Below are 12,917 nucleotides of genomic sequence, written 5' to 3' on the forward strand. Positions count from 1 at the left end.
TGTGTCTGTGAATAAAATAAACAGCAGAGTTAATTTGGCTCTCTTCCAATTCACAATATGGGTCAGTGTGACTCAACTCACAATCAACATCTGCTCTTTGCTTACAATTTCTCCCCAATGCATTTGTGGAACGAAAACAAAAAAAAACTACACAAATGGTTAATGGTTATTGGACACATAAATAGAACCAATGTGGTGTGAAAGGGTCTGTTGTAAAATGGAATGTGAATGTTAAATGGGTTTTCTCTATCACTCAAATTTGTTTATACGTTTCATTTTTGCCAAACAAACACAAAAAGAGATTAAAAATCAGTAAATATATTTGACAGGAATAGAAATTTGAGCAGTCAATTTAATGTAAATATATAACAGAATTGATTTCTGAGTGATAAACAAGTTGAATTCATGAATGTATGAATCATCAAAGGATTCATACATGCACGCAGAATAATGTCACAGTATGTGAGCAGCTTTAGTGAACATGAGGTTCATGAGCAAACTGGCGACGCATCAGATGGTGACTTAGCAAAGAAAGCAACATAAAAAGCTCTGTGATTCTTTGAAAAACAACAGATTTCATTCAAACAGAGATGTCTTCTGTCTGTACTACAAAAGCAAACAGCTTTGATCAAACACAGAGCCAATTTTCAACTGACAGGATGTGTCCCCTTCTCCTTCTAATCCCTAAGACATCTAAAAAAAAAAGATTACTCTTTAGATATGTTTCACAGTTCCAGATTTAAGATTCTCTAAAGGTATTTTGTGAGCAGGTGGTCAGTGTGTTCGCATGGCCTTTGGTAAAAAAATAAATAAAAAAACCCAGAAAGCAATTGCTTTCTTGAAGCCTTGGAGCTGTTAAAGGAATCCCAGTAGCTCCTACCTCAGGAGGAAGGCTAATTTACAAACGGATCAGACTGCAATGCAGACATCCAAGATCACATATAACATATAACTTCCCTGCTTTTGCCAATATGCTTTTTACATGCATTTACACAAGCTGTTTTCTGGCTATCTCAATGTGTTTTATGAATGATTATGCCTAAGCACGCTCTAATCTCTGATCCTTACTGCAAAAGAGATTCCAAACAGGGATTAAATTTAACCACCAGGGGCATCACCGCGATTCTCACAAACAACCCAGGCAACCCAGAGCTGTTTGACAAAAGCTACATCCTGAATATAATTTTGTTTTTTGAACAATCTAGAAACAGCTGAGCTTCCTGTTAAAGCTTTCTAAGGGGTCCTGTATGGCAGTGAGTGTGTAACACTAAAAATGATTTGTTGTAATTATGTCTTGTGGTGTTTCCTGTCGGTTTCCAATGAATCAAGAAACTGTTAAAAGTAAGTATTTGCATTCACAGTTTTCGACAAATTGGCTGTCCTTGATTCATTTAGTAGAGAAACTTTGTGATTCATCAGAGGATGTGTCAGGCTGAAATACAGCAAACAGGCACCAAAGAGGCATTGTGCAGTTACAGCTATCCAATCAGCAGAAATGACATGCTCTGTACTTTGATTATGTGATTACTAAGCCTCTCAGCTTGCTGCTGTTTAACTTTGGGTGCTTTGGCACATCAGATGCACTTATGCATAAACAAAACAGAGACAGGAAACGTTATATATTTCATTAGGGGTTTACGTAAACATTAAAATTAATTTAAAAAAATTGTATTTACAATAAGAGTTCAATCTGAAATATCTTAACCCTGTTAAAGTCATTTATTTAGGTTTTGTTTTATTATGCAACCGTGCACTGGACATTTAGCCAGGTTTCAGACAACTATCAGTCAGATTACATCAAACAAGCTTAGTCTAAGAAAAACAGTGTGGCGCACATATTGGAACGTTGCTATGCATGTTTGAAAAGACTTATAATTAGCATAAAAGTTTTTAAAATTGGTCATTACAACAATTTAAAGAACCACTCCAGTCATTTCTAAACTATTGTAAAAGTGTTATTAGTGATGTTTTAATAGAGAATATGCCGATTTTGACAAAATCAAAAAACATGTCGTTTTCTAGGTTATAGTTTCTGCAGAGCGGCAGGAGTTCACTAGAGATTCAGGTTGTGGGCGGGACTGTTGGTGGGGAGCAAGCCTGCCTTCATTTTCCATTGTACCTTTGTTTACACACCCTCCCACTAGCTTACAGCCCCTCACAACCGCAACCTAACATTACTGTTGCAACAAAAATGGCGAGCAATATTGAAACTATACAGCCAAACAGTTTTGAGCTAGATTCCAGCTCAGACGGGAAAAACAAAGACCTACATGGATCTATTAGTCTGAAAGTGGATGCATCAGAATGGAGCAGAGCAGAGGTCTACTGACATTTTTCATCTGCTGCTGATTTACCACGATTGGAAAAAGGAAATTTTTGCAAAAAAGCCTGGAAAATAAGCTTAAAAACAGCATTTTTGCATTAATTTGAAATAAAATGTGATATCTGTTGTATTATTAAACCACATAACAAGTAAGGATATGTCTATATTATTGTGACTAAATTAAAGGTTAATAAAACGTATGAAAGACACAAACTGTCTGTTAAAAACTGTTGAAAACACATAAGATATGCCTGAACAGCAAGACGTAAAAAAGAGAGGATATGATTGTGAGGGAGGTGACACTTCTACAGTAAACAGCTATACTTCACCATATAACAGCCAGCAGTACAAACAATTACTTTTTCTTTTATTGCCACTCAGAGCTGTTCTCCATGTTTGGCACTCATCCACACACATGGACCTCAGTACACTTCATCTCACATGTCTCTTTTTTATCATGGATATCCTATTTTTTTCTAATATCCTCTTATATATCTTTCTAAAAATCCCGATCATGTCTAATGACCAAAGATCTGCCAGACCTGGTTCTGCTACTACAGGTTAATGAATTGAACATTATTATTAAATACAATATTCCATTTATGAATCTGTTTTGTACAGACACTCTTCCTGTTCAGTGAGGGATGACAGGGGTGGGGTTACAACCTTTCTATTTACAAATAACATGCATCAATTGGAGTATAGTGAGTCGCTACTTTCTGCCATATTTGCATTCCTGCTAATGGTTTCTGTCATAAACTTAAGTTTTATCATATTTATCCCTGTTTAAAAAACGACACAAACTGTGCCTATTTGTATGCCTAAACTTAACTGGGTTCATAAGTAAATTTCCACGATGCAGCACATCATCTTTAGACTCAACACTCTGAGCGGATTTGTTCTCATTGGACTGACCCCTTTTTTTACCCATGCTGTGCTCCTTTTGATATTTTTATGCCACTCAAAATAGTGATTCCCTAAATTCATAAAAAATGTGCAAAATAAAGCTCCTTGGCTTTTTGTGTAGAGTAAAAGGACGTGTAAGTTACAGTGGTAAATACAGGGCAGGCTGCATGAATGAATTATTTAGAATGGTAAAAAAATAAGACATCCAATCTAACTTTTAAATTTAAAAAAAGGAGAGCTTTTTTTTCTTGTTGCCACAAAATGAAATATACAATTTAAAGTAATAATGGGACTTCAAAGGAGGACAAAACCTGAGTTGCCCTGCCTTATATAACTATGACGGTCACTAAAAATGCTTTTACTTCTCTCTTTTTTTAATCTGGCCTGACTGACCATCAAAAGCACACTCCCAAAGGAGAAAAACAAAAAGAGAGCTGGAATAAAAGCATTCAACTAGTGCATTATACCGTGTAAGATTTTAACCATAACAGTAGATTCTATATTATAATCTCAAAGAAAGAATAATGCATTAAGAAGACGTGTCTGATAGTGCTTCTAATGCAGTATGCAGTTAAAAGACAATAATGGAAAAGCTCTCACCCTGAAGCACACGCCGCAGGTCATCAAATTCAACGCTGTTCCCATTTTAATTCAGAGGATGAAACAGTAAAGTCGGATAAAAGTTTGTCGATGTGAAACTCCCTTTTCTTTTTCTTGCACTGATGAATTTGGTGGTCTGACTTTGACCTTTGATCAAATCCACTAAGTCCAGACGGTGAGGTTTGGTTCACGGACTTCTTTCCAAGAAAAGAATAATTTTTTTTTTGAAGAAAGTCCTTTAGATTTTTTCGACTTGTGAATTCAGCTTGAAGTTCATTCATCAGTTTAATATATCCTTTCATGTCCCAATTTATAGTCAGGTTGCATTCTCATCCAGCAGCCTAAGAAAGCCCTTAGGTTCTGGACCCCTGCTGTGCTGGTGTCCCGTTGCACTTCTTACACTGGAGAATCAATTACAAAGCTAATGCTGGTAATAGGGACTCCAGTTACCTGATCTAATGACCAAGGGACAATATGTGGGTCTTCAATCTTTAATGTTCATTCGTCAAGCTTGCTGTATTTGTCTAATATTGTTTCAAACAGCGATTAAGCACAAAATACAATACAGACGGCAACACCTATCTCTAAATTTTTAATTGGTAAGACTATTACACTTTCACATCAATAAAGACAGTTTTACACTTTAAAAAGACGGACTCTAGACTGTTGTTTACGAAACAAATTCACAGAGCAAACAGTTGGGGAGGAGCACTAACCAGCATTACTGATAATATTTAGAACTACTCCAGTGACAATGCTGTTTAGAGTGTTTTTAACATGTTCTTGTGGCATTTTTCCCATGATGAAAGACATAGATGAGGAAAGTTTAGCTTAAAACTGCATTTCTGAGTATTTCTTTATTCAAATTGTTACGAATCAGGAGCAGACTAGAAAAAAGCAGTTTGAAAAAGCTTGTAGATGTGATGTAAAATCTACCGGTACACTTGGCAGCCCAAAAGCTCCCTGCTCCGCTCCTTTCTATACATCCACTTTCAGACAAATAGATCCATCTATGTATTTTTCTTTCCATATCTGAGCTGGCATCTGGCTCAAAACTGTACAGCTGGATGGCTCCCATATTGATCACCATTTTTGTTGCATCTGTAATGTTAGGTTGGGGTTGTGAGGGCCTGTAAGCTAGTGGGAGGGAGTGTCAACTAAAGGATAAAGGAAAGTATTGGCAGGCCTACCTCCATGTAAGCTAACGGAGGTAAATTTCTCAACTTAGAGGTGAATTTCTGATTAACTCCTGCTGCTCTGCAGAAATTATGTTCTAGAAAATGACAGTTTTTTTTTTTTATTTTGGCTAAAAGCGGCATAATCATAAATAAAGACCTCTGGGAACACTTTTAAAACAGCTAAAAAGATGATTGGAGGTGGACTTTTACACTGTTCTCATGTACTTATTCAACAGTTTTGGCTTGCGTTGCATACGTTTTGCTTAGGATTCAATTTTTAAAAAGTAAACCTGGTAAAACACAGGAGATCTAACAGTGCAGTTTACACCTGCAACAGAGAAAAGGACTTGCAATCCTCAAAAAGCTGAAAGCACCTGACCTCAAGAGATAGCACTGTGGCGATTGCAGTGTGTTGAAGATAGTTGGAAGGACGCCAGAAAAGGCAGAATTTTCTGTGAATAAGAATGAAGATTGAAGAAGAAAAAAGTGCAGGCCTGCTGGGCAATCTGTATTATTTTGAAAATTGTTTTGTCTCTGTGCAGAGCATACGTACGAGCCAACCTAAAGTGCCTCCATCAATAATATAAACAAGAGCCGCCCACACCTGGGACCTGATGGACGTGCAATTGTGAAGCTGTGCTACAGAGAGGCTGCATGTCAGATGAGTCAAACAGCTGCCTGTTAGAGAGTCTGTGTATCTATGTTTATGCATTTTGCCACCAGTGTATGAAAAAAGCAGCATCCCTTCAACAGTGAGTTTTGTGAAAGGAAAGAGGGGACATATCAACTGCAGAATTTGAAGAAAAGCGTTTAACCCAGAAACAGAATGAAGATCTCAGAACTTACAAACTTTCTCTTCAGCTTTCCTTTACTGCCAACAGCTGGTTTGCCATCAGCTGCAGTGCCCGAGTAGTCCGAGCCCAAGTCCAGGTGGTCATCTGCAGACATGCTCTTGCGAAGGTATGCAGCCCGCGCCCGGAAGTGGGAAAAGGGCGACTGGGATCGGGGCCGTACCTCTGTGCAGCCCTGTTCGGTCTCATCGTCTCCCTCTATGTCATCTTCCAAACGCCACAGCTCTCCTTGATGATGATGATGGGGGGGCGAGAAGGAAACATGATGAAGGGAGAAAAAAAAAGACGGAGGCACAGACAGATATATGAGAGCAAGACAGATTGGACAAAGCAATTATTGGAAACTCTCTTCCAGTGACTGCTGCCATAAAGCATTTTTCGAATGTAATTTAGCTTCCTTTTAAGTAGAATTACTTTACAGCCGCATTATAACCGCCACATTATTCTTTGCCACCCCCCTTAGCAACTTAGTTAAGATTCAACAGCTGAACAAAAATGGCAGTTTTAGTAAAACAAAGGGGAGAAACTGGTTTGCAGCCAGAGATGCATCTTTCTCCTGCTTTTACTCAAAGACTGAGCTTCCAGTGTAACAATAGAGATGGATCAGGGTTGTCAGAATGTAGCTCAGCTTCACAAATCACAATCCACTTCCACAGTGCTCTGTCTGATGTTCGTCTTGTCAGTGTCCAACGCTTGACTAACAGCATTCATGAAGAACTCACTGGTCCTTCACTTGACAAGCATTGATGTATGACGTGGTCGATAAGTGATATTAGCTGTTTCCATCAAGATATTACAAACCAAAATGCTAAAGAAAGCTAAAGTGTAAGTGAATTAAAAAAAGGGTTACACTATATGCAAATGTTAAACCATTATTATATAGATTGTGATACTTGTACAAAAGATGCAATCTCATGAAAAGTGTGTTTTTGGAGTTTATAAAATGTTTTTTTTTCATTTTTTTCCATGACGGAAGACATTTATTAAGAAATTTCAGCTCAAAAATGCATTCCTGAGTATTTCTTTATTACAAAAAATGCTATTTAAAGATTGTATTTGTTGCGTGAAAAAAGCTTCCCTGGTCCATTCCATTCTGATGCATCCTGTTTTACTTTGAAGATCCATGTACGCCTTGGGTTTCCTCGTCCGACGCTGGATAGCTCAAATTTTTCACCATTTTTTGTGGCATTGGTAATTTTAAGTCGGAGGTGTGAGGGGTTGTAGGCTAGCAGGTGAGCGTGTAAACAGAGGGCTCTCAGCAATGGGAAAGGGAAGAAGGGACCAGGTTGCTCTGCGCCAACTCTCCCGCCCACAACTCAGAGGTGAATTTCTAATGAACTCCTGCCACTCTGCAGACAGTGTCCTAGAAAACGTCACAATTGTTTTGATTTTGGCTAAGAACGGCATAGTCATAATTAAAAGATCACTAGGAACGCTTTAAAATACATAACATAAAAAAGATGATCTGAGTGGGACCTTTTCAATTAAGAATACAGAAGAGTTATTAATCACACATTTTGACATTTGTCTGGGAAAGAGGGGTTTTAAAATGTCAGTCTACTATGTCTTTTTGTTTTGTTTTTTGTCAAACATTTGTAACAAATATACACTGTGCATTTTTTAAGCAAATCATGGACAAAACAATTACATTATCTGGTTTGTTTTTCGATAATATAGTCAATGCATTGTGACAATTACCGATTTTTTTTTTACTTTAACCTACAGTTTACTATTATAATCATACTAAAAAAAGCATTGTGTGTCCTATGAGGGATTGTCAATGCGCAAAATATGTAAGTTTCACCGTCTGAGCGGCTGCAGAGTCCTATTTGGCTTATAGAACGGCAATAACCCCGCAGAAGAATGACTTGGAAGTTCCTCTGAGTGAACCGAGGCATTCCTGTCACTAATATAAGATGGAGCTTAAATCTGTGAATGAAGTGCAGCTAGGTTATTAAACCAAGCACACAAAAAAGTTGTGTTCACACTTCTGGAGGGATAAAGAGAGGTAGACAAAATGAGGCATCATGATGGTCGACGACAGTTGTTGCTAAGCAACAAAGAGCCACGTGAGACTGAATCCTCTAATTTGATATTTGCATCAGAGCAGCACCAGGGCATAGGAAAACAGCAGACACACACATACATGCGTACAAAGGGATTCAGGACGTACAATGGCATAAAATGGAAGGCTTGATTTTACAGGAATGTTAATCGCTTCAGGATCAGACGACATGGTGACAGATCGACACGATGACAGGAAGAGTTTGTTGGAGTTTGTGACTGAAGGCTGAGCTTAAAGCTCCTCAAAACAAATTGATTTTTCAACACGACATGCCTTAGCATAATTAAAAAAAAATCTTTTTGGGTTTCATATGTTTGCATATTTTTTTTTCTTTGATGTATTTATTCAACTCGGTTTATTTATAAACCACCAGCTCACAAACAAGGTTGTCTCAAAGGGGATTACGCAAAAAGCATGAAAAAAAATAAATTTTTATTAGAATTAGACACAAAAATCCCATTTGTTTGTAGAGAAACTTTCCGTTTACATGTTTGCATTTCATCAATGCATAGATGGAAATTCTAAAGTAACCCAATTTTTACTTGATTTTAAGGATTCACAGCTCTTCTCTTAAGGAGCTGGCTTTCAGGGATGAAGTGAGCTCCTCAGTTCCACATGTGAGTATTTCAGAGAGTGGGAGAATCAAAGCAAGAACAATCAGAATCTGAAGAAAACGAATGCAGCACGACGTCCGAGATATAGTGAAAACCATTTGTCTATGTCATCGGCGATGCAGGACCATTTGGCCTGAACATTAGCTGTAAACAAAAGTGTCCCCAAATATTATTCATAGATTTATTAATATTTCACAAAGGGGATAATAACATTTTGCATCCTTTAAATTGTAATGTCTATTATTAAAATATTCTGGGGTTTTTTATACACATGGAGTGCCACTTGATTTAATCTCCTAACTGTTTTCACTGAAATAAGCACATATAATTAAAAACAGGGCTTATGCTCAGACTTTATTACTTGCCTGTAGCAACTGTCCAAAGCCACAGAGCTTTTTTTTATTTTATTTTTTTATTTTTATTTTTTTGTAATAAAGATGGCATCCAGACTTCATTATGATACCAGTTTCCTGCCTGACTGAACAGGGTCCTGACACTGACGGGCCTCTGCTGGGTGACTGTCGAAGTGTGTAAGTGAGAAAACAGGCCTAAGGATGTTGAGTTTAAGACACAGCTGGCTCTGACTCCATAACTTTATCCTGATGATTGATAGATGATTCTTCAGGCAGGAAGAACGTTTTTTTTTTCCCCTAAATTGTTTGTTCTAAATAACTTGGATTTGGTGGATGATTACCCTTTGATGAATATTTTTATAAATGCATTATAAATTGCTTTATGTGGTTCATAATAAAAACTGTGCCAATATATACAGGCACAATTCTCTGAATGAATAAAAGAATGAATGACTTGAATTGTTTAAAACAGACGATAGCATAGCAATTTGATGTTTGGTATGCAGGAATTTCCACTGCAGCTTGTTGGTACATTTATTTATTTAGAAACTTTACTGAATATGTTTCCTATTTATCACCTACAAATGTTTTGCACCTTAAGAACACATGCACTCATGAGATAAATGCAGCTTCTTTAAAGATGCAAGAGTTTCATGGTTGTACTTTTTTCCTTTCAGTAGAAGGAACACTTAGATTTACAAGCAAGAGGGGGAGAACAGACAGAAGACATACTACACCTTCCTTTTGCATGTTACTGCTGAGGCACCTGGGTATCCTGTGCACTCAGTCATATAAGGCAGGTAGCAAAGGAGAGCAGGTGTGGAGGTTTCAAACATGAAAGAAATAGGTCATGGTTGACACAACCTATTTCTTTAGACTTGAGTCTTGGCTTTGGCAGCCCTAAAAGTTTGATATGACCTGCATGAAAACTTATCCAGTAGCTTAACATTTGAATCCAACTTTTTCAGAAGTTGAACTGCATTAAAATCCTTGAGAACCAGAAGCCACTTGAAAGCTGTTTAAAATGTGCTTCTTTCATACTTTAGTTTAGATAATTATTTAAATCTGTCCAAACAAAACCAAACTTGCAAATTTTGCTATTTTTTTGTCAAATGCGTTGATTTTTATATTTCATTGTTATTGTTGAATCACATTCACACCAGGTTTTACTTTGCAGTCACCACTGCTTTACCTTTAGTAACTTCTGGTCTATTTAGTCTATTCTGTTCCGAACCAAACCTTGTATACAAAAACACATGACTAAGGATCTCTTCAGTCATTGGTCAGGAATTGCAAGGGCGGGGCATAGCAACAAGAGACAGAATAACGAAAGTCCTGTGCTTTGCAATCCTTGTCAGGATAGTTTACTTATTCAAACTTCTATTTCGCTGACCAATTTTACTTTGTTACGGCGGAGGCATGCTGCAAGGCAACAACAGCTAAGAAACAACGCTGATAAGTGTTTAAGACAGACAGATTGTCGGTAAAACGGTGTGAGAAAAGTTATTTTCATGAGCCTGCTTCCATCCCACCACATTTCAATGAGTTCCTTTTTCTCATCGTCGTGGTTGCTACGTCCTACGTTGCTGCCTTCCCTGTTTACATCCCCGTGATGCCCGGCTACGGTGGCCGTTTTGGTCCAATTGTTCTCCTCCAAGCACAACATGTATTCAGATTGAGGAAACTCAGAGCAAACAGAAGCTCAGTCCGATTTAAAATTGACCAAGACCACCTCGAAAGATGGATCCTCGAGCAGTTCCTGGTCCAGCGTCTGCCTTTGTGTGTTCAGACTGAAAATCTGTTCCGGATTATCAGGGGAAATTAATTCTGGCTCACTTTAAGCAAATCAAATGTGTCCAGTCTGAATGTGCCCTAAATTCCTGTAGAACCCAAAATAGAATGGAATTTTCACGTTTCCTTGTTTTCTTTGTAGTTTTAAGTTTTTCACCTTTTAATTTCTTATTTAGCAACACTGGGTGAAAGGTTAGATAAGCACCCGCTCACCTGCAATCTGGATGAAGGAGGAGACGAGAGCTTGTGCAGTTTATTTCTGTTGATTGCTATTTTCACTGTTTTGACTGTTTTTTTACCGTCACCCTTCTGTCCTTGGTCAATCAGGTTCATCAACTTATACAAAGTCAACTTTGTTTTTTTTCCTCTGATTTTTTTGTAAACACGCAAAACAGCAAAATGGACTGCAGTGTATTTATAGGACGGAAGCACGTCATACACACAACAAACCCTTTTGTCTTTTTACCGTTTTGTTCTCCCTTTGTTTTGTCTTGTTGCAATTTAGTCACCATTCAGCTTAGTTCTTCATTCATTGAATTATTTAAGGTCCTGCCATGTCTGTCTAGCCTTTTACATCTGGCATCTACACAAAGTACCCTTTTCCTACAAATAAAAACATAACCACATTTTACATAGAATATTTTTTTTAAATGCTACAACTTGTATAACTTTTCAATTTTTACATAACCGATAAACGATGAAAGAGCTACAGACTTAATGACCGTTCTGGAAAAAAAAACAAAAAAGTGTGGCTACAGTCTCTAATTTGGCTTTACCTGCAGGGGGTAGCGTACAGGCCTTTGAGTGGCTGCTTGTAGAAGAAGGGTTCTTCCTGCGTGGAGGACTTCCATCAATTAGATCAGAGTGGTGGACCCTGGAGACCGTTGGTGACTGCGGGATGCTAGGCAGAGTTCGAGACTTGGCAAGTATAGGTCTTTGCAGCTTCCTTTCCAGAGACCTGCATATACAAGTATGAACACACGAATGTCAATAAGAGATAGGATGCAAATACAGAGCCAGATCTTGCAAATCAATTATCAGAAAAAGAAAATAACCAGTCTAAAACAATACCATCTTGCATTCATGTACATGTATGTAGCTTGTGGTTGGGAACCATAAGCTGTATTAAGGAGCAATATTGGAGTTACGTTAACTTCAGTGTAATGAAGGTAAGGCTCATCTTACCTAAATGACTAATTTCTTAATGATAGCAGGCAATACCACACATCTTCTACCAGAGATCAATGCATCCAATCAAAGGAAATGTGAACACCTGCTGCAAAATCAATGTTTTTTTTTAGACGCAAATCAGCGTTTTCCTCTTTTTTTTTCTCTTGACATAAACCAAAACAACTTTCTGCCTGCATAAACATGCACAGTTTAGCTGTGTACTAAACTATGGAATAAGAAGTACTAATGCTGAGATTAAAGACGTTTAAGTTAATATGGTTTTTCTGATTTTCAGATTTCAGACATTTTGGTTAATCAATGCAGCATTGATGTATTATTAAAGCACAAAGAGAATAAGTGAAAACATCAAATGACATAAAGTCACTTTAAAGAGATTCTATTGTCTGCTCTGATCTGCATCATGTAATCGGATTGAGAGAAAATGACAAATTTTAATTGATCAGTCAGTCAGGAAGACATCTGACCTCTAAGCTGCTTTGTCATGAGTTTGTTTACAGAATATATAATCCTCAGCAGGAAAATCTACTCAAGAAATGCAAGCTGATCCCTGGCTGATGAATTCTAATGTTTTCTATGATTTGTTTTAGCCTGGGATTTGAACTGGTGTTTGTTTTACAAAGCCATCGCAGTCGAGTTAATGGTAATAAATCCGATTTGTTCGTTTGGCTTCAATTTTGAAATTGCAGCAAGGAAATAAATTAAGCAAAAGATCATTTGCTGACTTCAACAGCATGGCAACAAAATAAGCAATTTGGTTCCTTATGCTGTTAAAACACTGTGTCATAAAAACATGCATTAGAATGTGTGCATATATAATCATGAGCAATCCCGTTCCCTCCACCTTGTTGTTTACCAATTTCCGTTTTTAGGAGCCACAATTCATTTTAGTGACAGCAGGATTCAATTTGCTTTTCTTTTATAATAAACAAGTTAAAAGCGCTGTCTGTCTGTCTGTTAAATAGATTTTTCAAGATTGTATATGTATTAACACCATAATTGCTTAGTAGAAAGAGTAACTCTGGCAATACAAATTTAATAAATTAGG

The 12,917-nt window shown here is 37.4% G+C and overlaps 1 protein-coding gene across 1 annotated transcript in view; it reads right to left on the minus strand.

The window, feature by feature from the left end:
• Positions 1–12,917, minus strand: part of ankfn1b (ankyrin repeat and fibronectin type III domain containing 1b) — a 150,290-nt gene that overhangs the window by 106,092 nt on the left and 31,281 nt on the right. Inside the window, exons 4-5 of the mRNA XM_078937344.1 lie at positions 11,458–11,639; positions 5,854–6,086 (exon numbers count right to left, since the gene is read on the minus strand). Of these exons, the coding sequence (XP_078793470.1) occupies positions 5,854–6,086; positions 11,458–11,639 (415 nt within the window). The remainder of the gene's footprint in view (positions 1–5,853; positions 6,087–11,457; positions 11,640–12,917) is intronic.

Source organism: Oryzias latipes, chromosome 19 (genome assembly GCF_053564925.1).
Source record: "Oryzias latipes strain Hd-rR chromosome 19, Olatipes_Hd-rR_3.1".
Taxonomy (NCBI): Eukaryota; Metazoa; Chordata; class Actinopteri; order Beloniformes; family Adrianichthyidae; genus Oryzias; species Oryzias latipes.